At 36.2% G+C, this 21,152-nt stretch overlaps 1 protein-coding gene across 1 annotated transcript in view; it reads left to right on the top strand.

Moving 5' to 3' along the window:
- The first annotated feature begins 4,274 nt into the window (after positions 1 to 4,274).
- Positions 4,275 to 21,152, top strand: part of mao (monoamine oxidase) — a 38,633-nt gene continuing 21,755 nt past the window's right edge. Inside the window, exon 1 of the mRNA XM_059500249.1 lies at positions 4,275 to 4,416. Within this exon, the coding sequence (XP_059356232.1) occupies positions 4,368 to 4,416 (49 nt within the window). The 5' untranslated portion in view covers positions 4,275 to 4,367. The remainder of the gene's footprint in view (positions 4,417 to 21,152) is intronic.

The raw sequence follows: 21,152 nt of genomic DNA, 5'->3' as shown, positions 1-21,152 counted from the left end.
CCACCAAGGTTTGATGGCTGAGGGATCCCGACATCTGACGTCTTTCGTTACACCATGGGGGTTATATGAGTGGTTAAGGATTCCTTTTGGGCTGACCAACGCACCTGCTGCATTCCAGAGAAGCATGGAAGAGATGCTGGACTCCCTTCGAGATGATTGTTGCATACCTTACCTGGATGACATACTCTGTTATGCAAAGAATTTTGAAGACCACCTTGAAAGACTTAGAAGGTTCTTAAAAGCACTAAAACAGCATGGGGTGAAACTTAGACCAAAAAAATGTGAGTTCTTTAAAGAAGAGGTTCACTATGTGGGACGACTCATTTCTGCTGAAGGTGTCCGCATTGACGCCAAAGACATCAACGCCATTTTGTCACTTGGAGAAAAGTCACCAAGCACCATTGGAGAAGTGCGAAGATTGCTGGGATTCTTAAGCTATTACAGAACATACATCCAGGACTTCTCTAGAATTGCCAAACCCCTCTATGATCTTCTGCAAGTAAAGAACAATAATACAGCCTAATGGAATAAGACAGACTACTGGAAAGAAACAACAAAGCCAAAGGGAAAGGTAACCAGCTTCCTTCTAAAACACCAGTGGTCTGGACTGAAGAACACAAGAACACCCTGGGAACACTGATTGACATTCTTACCCATCCACCTGTGCTGGCTTATCCTGATTTCAACTTGCCCTTCACTCTCCATACTGATGCAGCTCATAAGGGTTTGGGGGCAGTTCTCTATCAATGGCAAAACGGAAAGTTAAGGGTCATTGCTTATGGATCCAGAACTCTTTCCCCAGCAGAGAAAACTTACAATCTTCACTCTGGCAAGCTTGAATTCCTAGCTTTAAAGTGGGCTATATGTGAGAAATTCCGGGATTATCTGTTATATGCGCCTCACTTCACTGTGTACACTGATAATAACCCCCTAACCTATGTGATGAGCACTGCCAAGCTCAATGCTGTGGGCCACCGTTGGGTGGGAGAATTGTCCGATTTCCATTTTGACATCAAGTATAGACCAGGAAAGGAAAATATAGATGCTGACACTCTCGTTGTCCTCTGGACATAGAATGGTATGTGGCCTCATGTTCAGGAGAAATGTCAGTTGATGCAGTCTGCGCAATTTGGGAAGGGAGCCAGGTAGCAAAGAAAAAGGATGTAGCCTGGATAGCTACTCTCATTACAGCTCAGAACTCTGATATTACCAACACATGCCCAGAATTGTCTCACCATAGTTTTCTGTCAACAATACATCAAAGTGAGTTACAGAGAGCACAGAAAGAAGATCCTGCAATTGGGGACACATTAAAACTTTAAAGAAAACAACCAAACTCTCACCAGTGAAGTCAGAAGAGGGTTACATGGCCCAGTCAAGAAATTATTACGTGAGTGGAAAAAACTGCACGTTGAAAATGGATTGCTGTATCGAAGGACCACTCACCAGAAACAACTGGTCTTACCTGCTGAATTTAAGAAAAATGTCCTGAAGCATCTTCATGATGAAATGGGTCATGTGGGCACAGAAAGGGTGATACATCTGGCAAGAGTGAGATTTTATTGGCCACATATGAAAATGGATATCGAAAATTATGTTACCAGAAGATATTCATGCATTAAGCAAAAGAAGCCTGTTACCCATGAGAGAGCTCCAATGTGAAGCATTACAACTACTTTTCCTCTTGAACTCGTTTCCATAGATTATCTACACCTGGAGAGACGTAAAGGTGGTTTTGAGTACATACTGGTTGTAATTGATCACTTTACCAGGTATGCTCAAGCCTATGCAACCAAGAAGAACTGCGGCAGAAAAGATATTCAATGATTTTATTCCACGCTTTGGATATCCAAATAAATTACATCATGACCAAGGAAGAGAGTTTGAGAATGAACTGTTCAAGACCTTAAATAGACTGTCTGGAGTTGGAAACTCAAGGACCACACCCTATCATCCCCAAGGTAACCCAGGTGAGCGATTCAATAGGACTCTCTTACAAATGATGAGAACACTCCAAGAGAAGGAAAAGGAGAACTGGAAAGAACATCTAGCATGTGTTGTCCATGCTTATAACTGCACAAGACATGAGGCAACTGGATTTTCACCCTTCTACTTAATGTTTGGCCGATCTCCTCGTCTGCCAGTTGATCTACTGTTTGGATTGAATTCAGAAGAAACAGATGACTCTCCAACAAGATATACTGATAAATGGGCTGCACGAATGAAGGAAGCATACAGAATTGCAAGTGGAAACAGTAAACTGTCTAGTGAAAAGGGGAAAAAATATTATGACCGTCAGTCAAGGGGAATCACTCTGCATCCTGGAGATAGAGTACTTGTCCAGAATATTATGAGAAAAGGTGGACCAGAAAAACTTAAGTCTTACTGGGAGAAACAAATCTACATCATTAAAGAACAACTAAATGACAGGCCAGTATATAGAGTCAGTCCAGAAAATGATACGTCAAAAATTCGTACTCTACATAGAAATCTGCTACACCTTGTAAATGACTTACCTGTTGACCTACCTGTTCCATCACCTGTATCCGAGATGCCACCTGCAGCAAGAAAGGGGAACAACATAAAGACAAGGTCTAAAACAAAGAGAGATACTTCATCAAACAGTGATGTGACTGATTCTGAAGAAGAAAATACATACTACTGGTTAAGGATACCAGAGAGTACACAGAAAAGAGAAAAAAAATGTACAACCTATGTTGTCAAAGGAGAGTGATTCAACTTACCAACGATCGTCTGAAGAACTTACATTTCCCAGTCCGAGAAGACCTATAAATGGAAATAGACAAAGCAAACAAAAAGAGAAACTTACAGTAACACAAAAAGATGAGGAACATCTACCTGCAGAAACACAAGCGGATGAAGAATACTTGCCTGTAAATGAGGATGTACTCATACCAGAGAGCATCCATGAAAATGGAGGCATTCCTGTTGTCCAAACTAACTCACATACAACTAATGAAAATCCCCCTTCAATACAACCCAGAAGATCTACAAGACATCAAAGACCAGCACAGAGACTCACCTACTCACACTTAGGTCAGCCATCATTACAAACACACGCAGCAGTTAACACTTTAGGGTTTTATGGGACACCAGCCATGCCAGCAAGCAGTTATTCCCAATACTACACTTCTCCAACACCAACATACATACCATTATTCTACATATCTGCTCCTTTCATACCATACCAGACAATTACACCATTATACGTCTATTGAGAGATAAAAGGAACCAACAAGTTAATATGGTTATTTAAAGAATATTTGGAGGCATTAGCTTCTTTGTTGGGGAGAGTGACCACCCTACATATAGTTTGGGTCACAAATTAAATTATTTATATATATTTAATTTGTATTTTTACACATTACTTTCTATTTACATGTATGTATATAAGTTTTATTTTAATTACTTAAATATATGATGAGTTTGCACTGTGTAGTTCAGCTGCATTTTCTGAACTCTGGGTGACAGTTGAGAGAGTAGAGTTACCATGACGATTGCAGCGCATCCTCAGACAACAAAGAGGACCGTTAAGGAAACAACTAATTCTTGTCTCTCTCTCTCTCTCTCATTTAATGTCAAGGTTAGTTAAATTAATTAATTGTCATACCAAACTGTAATTTACATGTTTTAATGTTCAAACAATTTGTTATTATTTCTTTTATTAATAATTTTAAGACACTTACAGTATGTCATAGAAAAGTTTACTCATGTATCACTTAAAGTTACCTGAAATACTTAAATTGTTTTCTTAAGATAACTTTACTTACCTGAATTCAGGCCAGTTGTAAGAATTAGGACAATTCTGTACATTCGGCTAAGGTTGTTATTTATTGTTTATTTGATCTATACAGTGTGTATTATTTTTTACCAACATGTTTATGAATAATTTTGTGATTCAAAGTGTCTTACTGACTCTGAAATACAAATGTGTATGCGTATTAAAAGACAACAAATAGGACCATTAAGGAAACAACTAATTCTTGTCTCTCTCTCTCATTTAATGTCAAGTTGATTACTGCTTACAGTCTTCCCGACTGCCCGGGACCTGTAACATATATATATAATTATTATTATTATTATAAAAATTATATTTTATTAAAATTGTGTAATCGAATGTTAATATATTTTTAAATATCTATTTGTACAGTAATGTTGTACTTTTAAATTAGAAATATGAGCTCCTCCTGCTGGCACTCTTTATATAGCACGCAGATGGGAGCCTCGGTGCATTTACCCCAGTGTCAATCATGATAGGAGGCGGGGGCGGGGCTGAGAATGCTTTGAACACAGATGCGGAGCGGCTCTTCTGCTGTGAGCGGAGCGCCAGTGAGACGAACAGAACCATGACTGCGAACGCATACGACGTGATTGTGATTGGCGGAGGCATCTCAGGTTAGTGTCATCAAAATAGCGCATAAAACTTAAGATAATCTCATTGCAATTAACGCACTGTTCAAGTAACTTTATATCACTGAATATTACAGGCTCATGGTAGTCATGCTGAGTTATGATCATGATTATTGAGTAAAACGAGGCGCGCGACAGACCCGTGCAGAACCACTTAAGCTTAGACACCTTATAACAAAACTGTACCATGGCTACGTTTAAAATAATTATGTATATTTACGTTTTAAATAGGACTGTGTTAGTTTGTCAAAAGGACAGGGTTAGTTCGCGGTGTCACCTGAGCTTGCTCTTCCACTTCCGTGACATGATTATTTCATATTCATAACGCCAGAGGCAGAGGCAGTTAAGTGGCATGCAACAGTGTAAGCTAAGCTTGTAGTTATCCATAACATGCACGTATGTAAGAACAAGTGTATATTTGTATAAATCACTTGTTTACCTTCACTAGCTCATTTAGAAAAGTCTTGCAATATGACAAATAATTTTTTGAAAGAACTATTATTTCATAATTTCTACTGTTAGGCTAGCATCTAGCATACTCTGCATGTATAAAAATTATAAAAATATGTATTTTTATTTATAATAGTTTAATCTAGATATCATTTGCCAATTTTTTAATGTAAACTACCCATCCTTACTACACTTTCTCTGCAATACTTGATTCTGATTGGTCAATCACTGCATTCATCAAATATTACATAATAATGACCAGCAATCTTGCATAACTGATCATTTATCCTTTTGATCTTGTTTTATGTCTCTAATCATTTTAACTGTACGTTTGAGCTCAACAAATATTTCATGTCCATTTATTTATTTGAAAAAAATCTATAGAAAATCTTGTTATATACAACTTTTTCTGAAGACATGGGCATTTCACACCTAAAATTATATTTAAGGTTATCTCATGTGTGACGTTGTATACTCAATTTTTTTTTTCTCAACTATTTTTTATCCTTTATTATTTAATAATCGTTATACATATAGTTTTAATCACCTCATATTCAGATATTTCTTTAAAAAATGAAGAACAAGACTGTTTAAAAGGAACTAGAAAATGCCCAAATAATGTTTAAAAATTAAGAATGTGGTTAACCCAGAATATAAATTTTTCTTTATATATTTATATAAATGTTAACGTAAAGAAAATTCTTGAACATGCATCAGCTACACACATATGCTGCAGTCCTTGCATGCACATACTTGCAATGCTCTGGTGCTCTTCATAACCTCAACCCATACAAAATCAGTGTGAAACATTGCTTTGAAGAATGTGTATGCAACTCAGAGTTAAATAAGATGAAATAAGTGTAGTGTGAGAAAGTTAGTGAGAAAAGTAGTGTGCTTTGTCCCTGGTGGAAATTTTGGTGTTATCCCTAGGAAGTTTATTTTACATAGATTGCAGAGAGATTTATGAAAATATTGCACTACAATAGGAAGAAGTATTCATTAGAATTCATTCATTCTGTTTCAGTCAGTCCTAGAATGTGACCAATTTTGTGTAGAGTAGCATAAAAGTGCAGCATTACATGCTTACGGTAATGACCTGACAGGAAATTGCGTTTACTCTGTGCAAACTGACTTTTTCCCACAGTGAATATGCATTATTATATACAGTCATGACAATTTAAACCCAGCACAGAGGAAGTGCACACCGGATGAAATATTGCTTGTGTAAGAACAGCATTCTTGGAAACAGAACTGAGCAAAACTGTATCAAGATGTCCTACCGATAACCGATGGAAACTTTATTTCTATGCATACAGACCGAATTGATGGTTTTGATTTTATATGATATGCAAGAAGACCACAATCAAGTCAGATATTTTAGACTATATGCTGTATGTATTAAGCTCACAGTTTATTAACTCTTGATCTTAATAAGCTACTGGTTAATCAAACTCAGACTTTGTTTCAGAAAATAAAGGAGTGTGCTGTGCACTGAACCAATCATACTACACTGCTTGAAAAAAAGCTAATGAATGTAATCTGTCACTGTTATGTAACAAGGCCACACATGGTGCACCATGGACCCAATCCATTGATGTAGAACCTTTTCAACATCAGAACTTTGATTCCATGCCAAGTTTCTAGGAGTCATTGCTTAACAGATTGCACTTTTGAGTCTGTAAAACATTTGTCGTTAATGTATGTGTGCAATATTGTACGTCATCGGTAGTGTGAAACTAGTTACACATTCACTCTCTGGTCAGAGGTGCAGTTTAATTCATGCAATGACATGCAAGTTATGTTTTATGATCTGATTTGTGCAGTAATGCATTAAAAAAAATTCAGTTTATGTAAATATCCTCCACTTAAAGATCCAGGACTTGGACTTTGTTTTTTCACAAATTGGCTGTCATCATACACCCATTGAATACGTGGATGTTTTTTACCTGTTGGCCTTTTGAAGAAAATCAGAGTTTCTTTTTCTAACCAAACCTCATAAAGTGGCTTGAAAAGAAATGCAACATTGCTTCAGGGACCTTTTTATAAAGACCAGGCACTCCCTCCAAATCCATTTACTATTTGCAAAGCCACTGGAGGTGCTCAGAGAGACAGCATGTTGGCAGAGGTGGTAAACAAAACTGACAACTCATTTTTATGCTCCCTGGGATCCAAGAACACCTGACAGCAAATGTGTATTTGTGTCTGTTGTCAAGCGCCACAGGGGTTGTGCTTGACATAGAAGAGAGACAACCGAAGCCTTTCAGCTAAACAATGGAAATGACATCTTTACTCTTGTGACCTTATTGTTTCATGTCATTGACAATTAAATTGTTGCAGTTTACATTTTATTCCCATGTTTAGAGTCGAAGTGTGCCATTCAAACAGTAGAGTGCTAGCAGCACCAAGGTCATGGGTTCTATTTCCTAGGAACGGATAAAATGAAGAACTTGAATACAATGTTTTAGTTGCTTTGGATAGAAGGGTTTGCTAAATACATAAATGTCATACATTTAAGCCATTTCTGCACCACTAGTGTTACCAAACAAAATGGGAAAATTAACTATATTTTCTGAAATATTAGTTGCTCTTTCCTGTGCAAACGTTGCTGTCAAGATCCTAAGATGTTTTATATAGTTGTAAGCATGTTACAATGTCGTTTTTTGGATGTTCTGGTTGCAAGGGCAATGGTTGGTTGTTCCTTACTTGCCCAAAACAAAAGAGCCCAAGTCTGTTTTGCAGTTGGTTTCTAAAGGAGTCTCAAGCTATATATAATGTGATTCTTTTTTGTTTTTTTTTGCTCATCTTAAAATAAAAATGAGCACACCTATTTTCAGTAAGCCAGGCAGTTTGAGTTACCATCCAAGGTCCATAGCGCAAATTGCTTGGCAAAGATGATTGTTTACACCTAGGGGTGTAACCATACTCAGTCCACCTCCGGAGGTGCAATGAAGACCAAATACGCTTTTGGTTTTTATGGAGGTAATTTTCATTTTCATAGATTAAAACATATTTAAAGATAAAAAATAAATAAATAAATCGATCAACTCTTAACTCTAACAATATAAAACAATTCTGTTGTCATTTATGTAAACTACGTCTAGCATTAAATGACAAAAGAACCAGCTAATGCACAGTGGAGATCAGACGCTTTAAATCAGACACAGATAAAATAGTGTGTTAAGATCATTTGATCATCATTTGAATGCATAAATTCTAGCCTTGCTTTGAATTAATTATCCAGACAGAGAGAGAGAGATGTATGTTGTGTTTATGAATTCCCTGCATCTGTGCGTCTCTCTCTGCAAACAATAAAGCTGTGAGTTTAGTTACTTCAAAAACAGCAATTAGCTCCCCATTGATGAAAGAAATAATGTAACAATTCAGTATCAAAGCTATTATTTTTAAAGTTGCAGGCATCGCTGACAATAAGTGTCCTTGATCCTGTATGTTACTGTGTGTGTGTAATGTGATCTGCAATTTCTCTTGCTCACTGTCTGTGTGTGTGTGTGTGTGTTTGCATGCATCAATAAAAGCGGCACATTAATATAGAACGATGATTAAACTGACTTGGACAATTTTAATGCACACCTGCCAGCCAATTAGAATCAAGTTTTCAGATAGACCATATTATAATATTATATAATTCTTTTGAAAATCACTAAAACACTACAATGACATACAGCTTGTTTTTTGTTTTGTTTTGTTTTTTTTAGTTAAGAAGCAACAAAATGTACAACTTATCTTCAAACTTGTCTGAGAAATAAAGGAAGTTGAATTAACCTAATTCAGAATGTACGTATTTTAAACTTGACTGAAAGACATTGTTAAAGCTCTGCAAATGTCTTTACCGGGGACATGATCAGGGATTGCCAGCTTTCCTCCTTCAAGTCCACTTTGTATTCCTCTGCTGCATATAAGCTGGGGTCTGAGTTCTTATTAAGTTGTGGTGTGAACAAGGAAGGGTCTGAAATGATCACTTCCCTGCTGAAGATTACAAACAAACAAACAAAGAAAAAACCTGGTTCTATTTGGAGTCCACTATATTGTGAACACAAAAAGGACTGAGGTCACTTTCAGCTGGTTCCCTTTCTGGTACATTTTAGGTAAACTGGGTTTGGTTCTTTTAAAACAAACACTATGTAAAAATAAACCTTAATGATAGTTGAATGTGCATATCAAGCTAGGAATGGGGAAAGTATTATTTTTCACAAAGTTTATTTATGTCTCTTTGTGCTTACATGTAGAAATAGCTGTCAGAAACATAAGCAATGGGAAGTTGTTTTGCTCAGAACTCTAGAAGGAGTTCAGCTCTCGTGGGTTGTGCAAGTGGAGGGCAGGAATTCCACATCTAATTGTGGAGGCTGTTGACGCTGACACTTACTGGTGAGTGTCCTGCCCTTGCTAAAGAACTTTGGCATTCCTGTTTTGGAAGACAGCCAGGAAAGGCCGGAAGCATGGATAGTCACAGGCCATTTCTGTGGAGTGTTAGAATGCGTTACTTTACATTGGGGTTTTGTGCTTATTGTGCATTGTGTGTTTGTGCAATGATGGCTTTACAAAGATATATGTGACCCTAGTCCACTAAACCAGTCTTAAGTCACTGGGGTATATTTTTAGCAATAGCCAAAAAAACATTGTATGGGTCAAAATTATTGATTTTTCTTTTATGCCAAAAATCATAAGGATATTAAGTAAAGATCATGTTCCATGAAGATATTTTGTAAATTTCATACCGTAAATAAATGAAAACTTAATTTTTGTTTAGTAATATGCATTGCTTAGAATTCATTTGGACAACTTTAAAGGCGATTTTCTCAGTATTTTGATTTTTTTTGCACCCTCAGATTTTCAAATAGTTGTATCTCGGCCAAATATTGTCCGATCCTAATAAACCATACATCAATGGAAAGCTTATGTATTCAATTTCGAAAAAGACACTTAAGACTGGTTTTGTGGTCCAGGGTCACATACTGTATACTACCATTCAAATATTTAGGGTCAGCTTGTTTTCATTTGTTTATTTAGAAAAAAAAGAAAGAAAAAATGCTTTTATTTAGCAAGGATGCATTGCATTGATTAAAAGTGACAGTAAGGACATGAGGTTACAAAAGTGTCTAATAATTTTTTTGGTAATCTATTCATCATCAAAGAATATAAAAAATTTTTTATCACAGTTTCCACAAAAAATATTAAGCAGCGACCTCTTTTACACACTGATAATGTAAGAAATGTTTCAGGATATTTTCAGGATGTCTTCAGACCATCACAGGAATGAATAACATTTTACAATATCTTAAGATAGAAAACAGTTGTCAACAACATTGCACAATATTATACAGCAATGTTATAAGTTATATACAGTTGTTATAAAGTATATACAGTTTTGAATGCATTTTTGATCAAATAAATGCAGCCTTTCTAAGCAGAAGAGACTTCTTTAGAAAACATTAAAACCTAACCAAACCCAAACCTTTGAATCGTAGTGTACAAAATGAAACTGGAACCTGCCATTTCTGTTAGACAAGACTTCGGGTTGCTTTGTCAGTTCAAAAATGTCAACACCTTTTCAAAATAAAGGAAACAATGTTTATTCCAGTAATAAATACAGCTGTGGATCTCTGAAAGTCGGTGTAAACAGACATTACAAACATTGATTTTTAGAGCTCGGCACATTTTGAGGAATTTGGAATCATTTTTTTATATCTCCAGTCACTTTCTTTATGGTCCTTTTTTTAATACATAGTGATAAACCAAACATCTGAACTTGTGTAAACATGTCTGCATAGTCCTAGAGAGCTAGGGAAATACAAAAATGCCTAAATGCCTTTTTGCAGTGTCCTCTAAGCTTGTGTAAACAAATGTCATTGGCCTGTTTTTTTTCCCTCTCCGAGCCATGCAGAGACTGGCTTCGTTATGCAACTTAAGATAATACTGCTCTGTTCCTCTCTTAGACGAACAACTGTCCTTGGGGTTGCCAGGAGAACATGCCATTTCACTGATCTCTCTGTAATTGCTTTTCAATAATGCATCTAAACATCGATGTTGCAGCCTGTTGGAGAAAGTAATTGCTTCTAGATGAGCATGAAGCATTAGGAACTGTGCACTCTGTCACACATGTTTTTCCAAGAGATTATTTTCTGAATTCAATTTAAGAATGGCTTTCCTTTCCTTTGTGTTAGATTGACTTGGTGCATATTTAAACCATGTAAAGGAATTAAACATGCTTTAATGTTAACAGGAAAATGGATTAAAGTTCTTGTTTGCTGTGTTTTCAGGTCATAGGCCCAAGCATGTTGCAGCTGCACAGCTGAGGTTAGAGAGCAAACTTTATTATAATACTGCTAAAAAAAACTAACCACAAATATTGCTTCTCTAGTTTATTTCCCCTGATTTATGAAAACTTAGATATTGTTACAACCATGTGTAGTCAACATGTGACTATGTAGTGTATAATATCTAAAGTATGGAGATGTACATTCTTTCATTATATTTCATGCTTTTAAATAGGAATGCACTAAACATTAATACCATTGGTATTTATTTTTTAATAATGTATTTTTTATTAATAATTTATATATTGGCTGATATTGTATTTTTAATTGTTAACGATTTTTCTTACATAGATAAGATTTCTTATGTTATCCAATGTTAAAGTGAATCTTTAAAAACACTAATAATTGTAATAATTCTGTTTAATCTAGCGTAATATCTATCATTTTTATACTGTGCATTATAATACCTAAATTCATGTGTAACATTTAAAACAATATATTTTAGATCATTTTTTCGGCTTTGATGTAAATTATTATGTCTGTCCATTTTATCTAGTCAACAATACTCTCTCAAAGTTCTGTATACTTTTGTCTTGTGCAATTAAACGATGAATGACCTGCTTGTTAAAGCTGACATTAGTATTTTAATTGAGAAATTCCTTGAGGGATGAACCACAGACTTAAAGGTGGCCTGTGTCACCTGTAATCTATGGCTTATTGACTGATAATCTGTTGTGATAATGTGATTGTGCAATTACCACTACAGATGACAGACATAGCCTCTTAAATGTGATTCTTCTTGGCCTGTAATTGTAGGTTTTATCAGGGTCCGTAAGAGTGCAAACAAAGCAATTAAGTTTAGATTGTAGTATTAATACAAATGGCAAATTGTAATTTGATAGAGTTCTAGACCTGACCTTTCACAGGTACAGAGTTGTAAACTAATCCGGGCCTATTTTGGAAAGACATACTGATGCAGAGCAAAGGTGTATGCATTGGTATAAATCAATATTCCTGATTTGAGGTAAGTTGTTATAATATGACAATGCTTTGGCCGGTGCCTTGAGAACAAAAATGTAAATCAGTTTTTTATATATTACTTGTTTGCATTTCCAACAATTGCATGGGTTAATTTGTAAAATATGCATGCAGAATTAGTTGTAGATTTCAGCATGGTAGCAAAAGGTAGACTTTTCTTTATAAAAACTACTTTTAATGCTCATTTTAGTTAAATGTAGAAGGTTTGGTGGTCAGCTTCAGCATAAAGTATTTGTGCAACAAGAGAAAAGTGCATAACCCTGTTCTTACAGGACAAACTGATGCTGCATAAGATCCAGATCAGGCCTATATGCTAGTATGTTGTCTGATTTACCGTCTTTACCTTTAGTTTGATGTCTTATTGAAAAGCCTAATCTTGTTATGTCATGTCAATTAGAGCAAGAGTGCACAGCCGATTCTTGTTCCCAGAGAGGTAATTGGTATAGATTTACCATGCCAAGCGACTGCATCTTTATATGTACTGTTGCTACGGAAACCCCATCCACCCTCAGACTCGTGTTTCCCAGTAAATGGCCCTCTGAACCGGCACCAACAAAAGGAGTGAATCCTAAATATGTTGTTTTATCATGATCAGCTAAGTCTCTATAAAATTGTACGTGATCAGAGGAAGTTTTTAGACCAAAGCACAACACAGTTGCATGTTATTCCTTACCTCCTCAGATATAGAATAATAATAAAGCACTGCTTGTGAAATATAATCATTAGAAAAGATGTATTTTGTTTGTTTTTATTCACAAATACCACTCTTATTTTAGTTTCATGCTGCTTAATATGTTTTTTAGTTCATATGCAACACCTTAAATGAAGAAATAGAGTGGATGTGGAATGAGAAATAAATTTGGTGGAAAATCAAAGAAAAAAGGTCAAACTTTACTTTCTCTTTGATTCTGGGAGATCAAAAAGAAAGAAAAGTTTGACCTTTTTTCTTTGATTTTCCACCATTTGGATGGTAGAATTAAACCAGACTGACTGCTTAAAAATAATTGTCTGCTAAATTGTAAGCTACGGTTTTAAAGGAGACTCATTATGCCCATTTTTACACTATAGCCCCTTTCACACTGCCATTCCGGCAAATACACGGGTAAAGTGTTCCGGCAATTGTTCCCGGGTCGCTAGATTTTGCACTTTCACACTGCCAGTGATTACCCGGGATATGTGCGCGCTTTCACACAGAACCCGTAAAGATCCCGTAACGACACGTGACATAAGGGCGTGACGTGTAATGTACGAGTCGAAAACGCTAGGCACGTTATACTTTCACTGAAGCAAGCGAACGATCTCGGCGTCAGCGCCGATGAGAAAGTGATCTCTGCTTCATTACAGTTTGCACATAGTTTTTCGTCGCGAACGTTGATCTTCCTTCAAAACAGCTGGTAAAAGCGTCATCACTTCGACACGGCATTAGATCTGGCTTTTGTTCACACAGCGCTCGTCCCGGGTTGAACCCGGCAATGTTACTAGGTCCCCGACCCGGGTTCAATGCCGGAATCAATCCCGGGACGTGGTTGCTTTCACACAGAAGGCGACCCGACAATGTTCCGGCAATATGCCGGGTCCGACGTGCAGTGTGAAAGGAGCTTATGTGAAATAAGTCTCAGGTGTCCCCAGAATGTGTCTATTAAGTTTCAGCTCAAAATACCCCTCAGATCATCTATTATATCATTTTGATAATGCCTATATTGAGTGGAAGCAAAAACATGCCGTTTTTGTGCATGTATCTTTAAATACAAATGAGCAGCTGCTCATACCTCAGATAATCTGCTAAAAGCAAGTTTGGTTCCGATTATCATGTCTATCATGCTGAAGTCATGCGTTTTAAACCATATTAGTGTAAACCTCTAGTGTAACCATATTAGTGTAAACCATATTAGTTAGGCCTATACATTTTTCTAAACGCATACATCCAAAGCACGAGCATGTGAATAGTAAAGAACTAAGTTCTTTTTCATATCTTATCAAGTCAAGTCTGCTTTATTGTCAGTTCTTCCACATCTACAGCACATACACACAGATAATTGAAATTGCGTTACTCTCAGACCCTTGGTGCATACAGATAACACTAACAGAAGATAAAATACAGATAGATACAGATTAAATGTAAAATACAACTATACAAATAAGGGCGTGTTAAAAAAAAATTAATACAGTTAAATTAAGCAGCACACAAGGCACATGGCAGATAGAGTGCAAACCAAAGTAAACAAACAGTGCAGATAAACTGTTAGATACACACGAGGTTATGTTAAAAACACACGCGAGTTACAAAAACAGTTGTTTATGTCTGTGAAGGTAAACAGCTGGGAAAGAATTTATATTCGATCTGTGTGAGAACACTAATATACAGTAAATAAATCAATAAATCCACTGCTCTCTTTTCTCCTCTGAGGCTGGGACTCTAAATAGCATTCTGTTCTCATCTGTGCAGCCAAAGACAGAACCGTTAGCATGCTTTGCTTGAACTTTGCCTATGGCATTAGAACTGGTACACCATTGTCATTTGCGGAAAAACACAGTGGCCGTGGGTAGAAACGTGCAGATTAAAGGGTGGTAATATTAAAATAACTTTCTACATCATGGTGGGAGTGAAATCTGAGTGGCTCATTTTTCAGAAGCTTGTAGAGAAAGGCATGCCAAAAGAAAATTTACTGGTTTGTTCTTTTTCACGTTTTCTGGGGTGGTAGATGTACTTAAACCTTAAACATTAAAAACTTCTGATTTTCTTGATATGTCATCTTTGATGTCTCCACAGAATTTTTGACCAAACTTAAGTTTTTTGCTTGAATGAGCATGAGTAACTGCCACTTTGTTACTTAGTCTGAAAGCATTTTTGCCTTTTTTTTACTCCCATTTATGTCTTTGCATCAAACTTGTCTTTTATTTCCTGGTGTTTGTAAAAACTATAGAACAATTATTTGTGTTATCTAAAAGGTTTGCAGTGTGTTTGATTTTGGTTAAAGTTGCAATAAAATTAAAGTAACAGCAGATCAGCAGCAGAACAGCAGTAACAGCTTTCTGTATTATGACCTATATCCAAGTAACAAAATAAGAAAAAGTAGGCATAAAGCAGACTAAATGATAGGAGAAGTATGTCATTTCACTTGAAGTTCGAGATAATATTTAAGTGAAAAATTATGAGGTCATCAGTTTTTTATTTTATAAATCTTATGTATGGATGAATTGTTCACACTAAGATCAATAAAGTACATTTACAAAATATATAAGGTGAATTTATTTCATGCTGTTCTTAGAAATCTTCTGCACAAAAAGGCTGAAAACAGAGCAAGTTTAATAGTACTAGAATTGCAAAATACTTGAATCAATATATAAACTGGCAGGATGTCCAACTAAGAGACACAGTTGAATAACTGATGCACAGATGTGGGTCCCTACTTAGAAAAACATGAATGTAACCGAATGCATGTGTACTTAGACCAACAATCAAAATATTTTGCAGTCTCAACACAAGAGTGTGACCTGTGTGAACGGCACCAAGTCTATAACTGTGATCTTATAAGAGTCAAGCACAAATGTTTCTTAAGCTTGACCACACTTTGGGATGTTTACTGTGCTTTTACTGTTACTGTGTCACAAGGGTTTGTTGTAAAAGTTGTTTTTAGCAAACTGCAAGCTTTTTGTATTCGGTTCCATATGTGTTTGTGCGTGTTTACTTGGCAGAGTTCAGTCAGTGCGGTCCCTTAAGTGCTGCACTTGAGTGACAAAGACCACAGCTACGTTTCTGCCTACTTCAAGATTTTTTTCTTCCTTTCCTGACCATTTAATGTCTCGGAAAGAAGAAAATATACTTCTGAGCCAGCCAAACATGCAAGACCAAACTTTCTCTCATGAGAGCTTTTTATGTTAAAGAAATATTTTCAATTCAACTGAGCAGTGACAAACATATCATATAGATCATATAATATTTTATAGGCATCATATAGAGAACCCTCAAATTTGTGTGTTAGTGAGTATGACTTTGCACTGTCCTTAACATGGTAGCATCAGATTAGCCGGTAATTGCATGAATATGTGAAATATGAGGTTGTACTGAATTGTTTCTTGGTGTATTTCTATTCTTTATCTCTTTGGGGTGAGATTGAATACCTCCTACTCATGCCACCTGGTTAAATAATCAGGTTTCACTGCAGCGTTTACGACTTGTTCAGACAGGCATCAGTTTTTGTTATTTTTTTAGTCTGAGCCCCAAAAACACATTAAATTCCAATGTTTACAAAACCTGATGCAAAGTACATTCTTCGAAATGCGTCTCTGTCTGAATGGTGGAAATTTGTGTGTTTTTCCAAATATTTGCATTTTGCACACCTTGTCCTTGTGTGGTAAGTGTTTTTAAACACTGTATGCATGAAGGTGTAAAACGTTATGGTGAAATGCCATGATGGACATGGGTAAACCAAATGGCCACGTTTCATCTTCTTTTTCCACACTAACAACCACATTGTGCTGACACATTTCTATAATAACTGATTTATACATGTAATATTGGCTATGCTGTCTGAACAAACAGATCAGATTTCATCACTTGCTAAATGGACAGTCAGTCCTAAATATTGGATATGAAAATCAAATTGCCTTTGTGCGTAGTGTGTACAAATCCTTAGCGGTTTACATTGGATTTCTTTCTAGCTCTGGCTCAGCCAAAACATCATTTAGTAAAGCAATCACTTCAGACCCGTCAGATATCAGACTTCATAGCTGTGGCCATGGTTTGCAAGCCTCTGCAGTTTCTTTTGTATCTGTGCTGTTGCTGAGAGCATAAAGTGTGTGCATGTGTGTGGTGTAGATCACTGTTGGCCACAGAACCCAAATAATGGAGAGCATTTCAGATATTTGGCCTGTGTGTTTGGGTAAGCTGTTTGTCTGGGAGTCTGCCACTTTCTCCGCTTATCAAAGACAGTTTATAGTATTATATTAGTGTTGTCACGATACCAAAATTATTGTTTCGATACCGATACCTAGTCAAGAATTCCGATTTCGATACTTTTTCGATACTTTTCCTGAAAAGGGAAAATACACTCTCAAATATCATTGCTGTGCTTTATTTTAAAACCGGGACAACATTCTAATCATATAACACACTAATAAATGTACCTATGAACAGCAGATATATTAAACATTTGAACAAAATATGAAATATGAAAATATAAAAAATTTATTACAGCAATGACATTCAAGGTAAAGAAAGAATACATTTAGCAGCATTATCTGTTATCATAAGAAACATAAGAGTAATAAATTTATCTTGATTCTGAACTTTGAATAAAAATATGAACAGCGATTATATTAAACAATGTTTCTGAACTCAGAAGATTAAATGTCAAAAGATAAATAATATAAATTTAAGCAATGGCATTCAAGTAAAAAAAAAAAAGCAAATAAAATTTAGCAGCAATATCTCAGATATTGTAACTTATTCTGTCAGTTGTGCAACCTTTTCTTTCAGAGGAGAAAACTCAGCCAGTGAGCTTTATTGAGCGTCATCTTTTTCTACCAGTCGTGGACCGGAGGCCACAGTATCACTTGTGCTCGCACATGATGGGTGGGTTGGGTTTCTGTCCAACCCGCGGGTCCCGCTTTTATGAAATTATTTGGCCCAGCCCAGCCCGCAAATAAAGTCAAATTTCTTTACCCACCCCGACCCGCGCATCGGGGACATCACGGAAGATACGTTGCTACTTAGACCTTCGTATTGTAACCTTAAAATACTTCTATATTTCTCAATGTTTTTTGTTCACTGAAGTTCCTCCCTCCACAGCAGCGCGCGAGCGCGGCGCTATTAGCAGCACATGCGCAGCTCGTGAACAGCTCTGTGAACTGTTTCATCCTGTCAAAGAGTTACTCAAGATCTGATGGAGCATGTGATTTGTTGAATGTAGTGAACTGAATGAACTGATACATCTCGTTTATGAACGAAATGAATGAGTATACAGGGTCAGTGAGCCAAGCATGTAAATCTCGATCAGCAATCAGCAGATACAAAGCGCAGTTATAGGTGCTGTGCAGATACGCTCGTTGAACTGTCTGACCAAACAATTAAAATCTTAATTATGCAAGAAAACCTTGTGCTTTGTTCATCTGAACAACTTATTTAAACTATTTAATGCGATTATGCACACATTTTAGTAAAGCCAAATCAGTTTAGTAAAGCCACTAATGCAGCCATCTTGCTGTAGTGTTTGTCACATGACAGCTGCAGCTTTTTTGTTGCTTGCGTGAGGAGAAAAAACAGACGTCCATAGGGAGGCACTGGAAGCGTGCGTTGCACACACCAACATGAAATACGTCTATTACAAATCTGGAACGCAGATACTTTGAAGTATCGATACTAATACATTTAGGAATCGTGACGTTTTTAATTTCCGAGAATCGCGATACTTTTGAAGTATTGGTGCACCGTGCAACACTATATTATATAAGCTTCAAAGGTCATGCTTTGACCTCAGATGTTCTTTGCTGCATTGTCCCTACACTGTGGCTGTAACAGAATACAGGTTTATCTTTTTATTTATTTTTTGTTTGACAGGCCATTTTCAGCAGTGTCAGTACTATCCAACTTTTCAGATCAAATTTTAATCACATTAATTGCCATAAGGGCAAAAGGCAAATTATTATTTTTTTTTATTAGATGTGTATATATATATGGTTTATATTTCCAGCATGGTGAAAAGTCATTATGCCATATAAACTTCACAGGAGCAGTTTTGCTTCCTCTGTAAGGAGAGGAAGTGATTATGTGTGTGTGTTCAGACAGGAAACTCCTAAGAATTGGTGTTTGACTTGCGATTTCTTCTTGTAGGGAACCTAGTTCTCACTTGTGGCTTCTAGTTTTGAGCAATGCATTGGAGAAAACTGTTGATTTATTGCTCTGACACCATAATCACTGTGCAGCCTCAAGGGTTTAGTGTAATCTCACTGATTACTGTAAAGATGCAAAGATTTGTTGAAAAATATAACTGGTTTTATACTGATAGTGTTGCCCATGGGACATCTTATATGCTGTGACTGTGAAGATTTTTTTTTTCTTTACGAATGACACAAGGCTTCAACAATACTCTGAGAGACTTTCAGGCTGATTAATGGAGATGTCATTGTATTATTGGTTCAGTTTCGTGTAGTCACAAAAATATTTTACATTTGTTGATCAGGTACATGGGTTTTTATTAGGGCTGTGAATCTTTGGCAAGGCAGCAATTCGATTCGATTACGATTCATAGGTTTTCGATTCGATTCAAGAACGATTTTTGCAAATTTAGAACGATTCAATTCGATTCGATTCACAATTAAATTCGATTCGATTCGATTATAACGATTCGATTCTGCATTCTTTAAGTGCATTCACGGAATTATTTAAATGCTTCTACTAAATTCTTTAAATGCTTAGTCAGGGGGCAAATTACAGTAGCATTTATGGTTAGAGAACCATAGGTTAGAAAAAAAAAAAAAACTTTTGTCGATTGTTAAATGCTAGTTTAATGATGCGACATGGCATACGTAAAAATGTATGTAAGCCAAGTTTTTAAAAAAGAGCTTAAAGAGTATTATGTATAAGCTAACATTTTGCCACACCAGGGGCGTAGCCATAATTTCAGAAGTGACAGAAATGTCAAATACAATAATTTTTATATATGTAGCCTATATAATAATAATAATAATTATTATTATTATTATTTTTTTTTTTTTACAAGGAATTATCTTCTTTTTTAATTACTTTTAATTAGCTGTAATAAATCAAATACACTGCTGGACAATAATCAATCATTTGTAATCGATATTTTTTTCCTAATGGCAATTTTATGATTGTTTTATATACTAGGCTACATTTAATTAGCAATTATTTAAATTTTCTGCACAGAATAAGGTAGAAAATATACTTTATAGTTTCTGTACTGTAATAAATGTCAATTAGCACTGCATCATTCATAAATTGTTTGTGTTTTTTTTTTAGTTTCATCAGTTCATTCTGCTTTTATTCAGTTTAGCTGCAGATATAGCCTGGCACGTCTATGAGAGCGAGATCGCTTCTCTTTCAGTGTGAAAACGTCTTCATCTCTATCAAACTTTTCCTCTCCATCAGCGAATGATTCTGAGAGAAAACGTTTGCTAATGAAACAAACGCTACTTTCATGCATCTGATTATCAGATAAATCTCGCGCTCTTATTTTAAGGTCGTTGTAAATGCTGTGGTTAATTTTACAAGTTTCCTTCGTATATTCGGTTCATCCGCATTGTTTAAAAACATTTATCATTCAATGGATCTGTAAGTATGATTTAGACACTTACATTTCTGCTCCGTCCATGCAATAAATACAGCTGTCGACGGCTCCGGTTACTCCGTCGGTAAGATGCAGAGAGCCATTGACAAACTACAGAAAAGTAAAACTACTTCACGTTAGCATTACTGGCCACGAGTCCTATAGATCACACGTCAGCTGCGTCAGAGACGAACGGAGCGCGAGCGCAATCCTGTGACAGTCTCACAGGCGGTAAACAGTGGAGCGCGTGAAGGACAGATAAGAGGCACGATTCACGAACACTCTTCAAGGTCTCCATTAATTCGTGCGTGTAGTAATTTAATGTGTATACATTTTGAAAGCATTGAATCGCTATAGAAATCGCGATTCATTCGATTCTTAGCATTTTGAATCGATTACTGTACAAGATCGGTGATTCATGATTCAAAAATCATGTTTCAAGATCGATGCATATGAATCGTCAGGGTTTGTAATCGATGCATCGCGAAAACGAGTGAATCGTTACACCCCTAGTTTTTATGTCTTGAAACTTTAGCATTTGGCTTTCTATGATAGACTAAACCTTGCTGTTGTAATATTGGACTAATTATGTATTTATCTAGTAGGCTGTCAGATAAGGTGTTGTTGAATTTCAAGAACGACTTGTGATACTATGGCTTAGGAAACATCATAT

Source organism: Carassius carassius, chromosome 19 (assembly GCF_963082965.1).
Source record: "Carassius carassius chromosome 19, fCarCar2.1, whole genome shotgun sequence".
In the NCBI taxonomy this organism is placed as follows: Eukaryota; Metazoa; Chordata; class Actinopteri; order Cypriniformes; family Cyprinidae; genus Carassius; species Carassius carassius.
The sequence above is the reverse complement of the archived record's forward strand: the minus strand, read 5'-3'. Positions and strand labels throughout refer to the sequence as shown.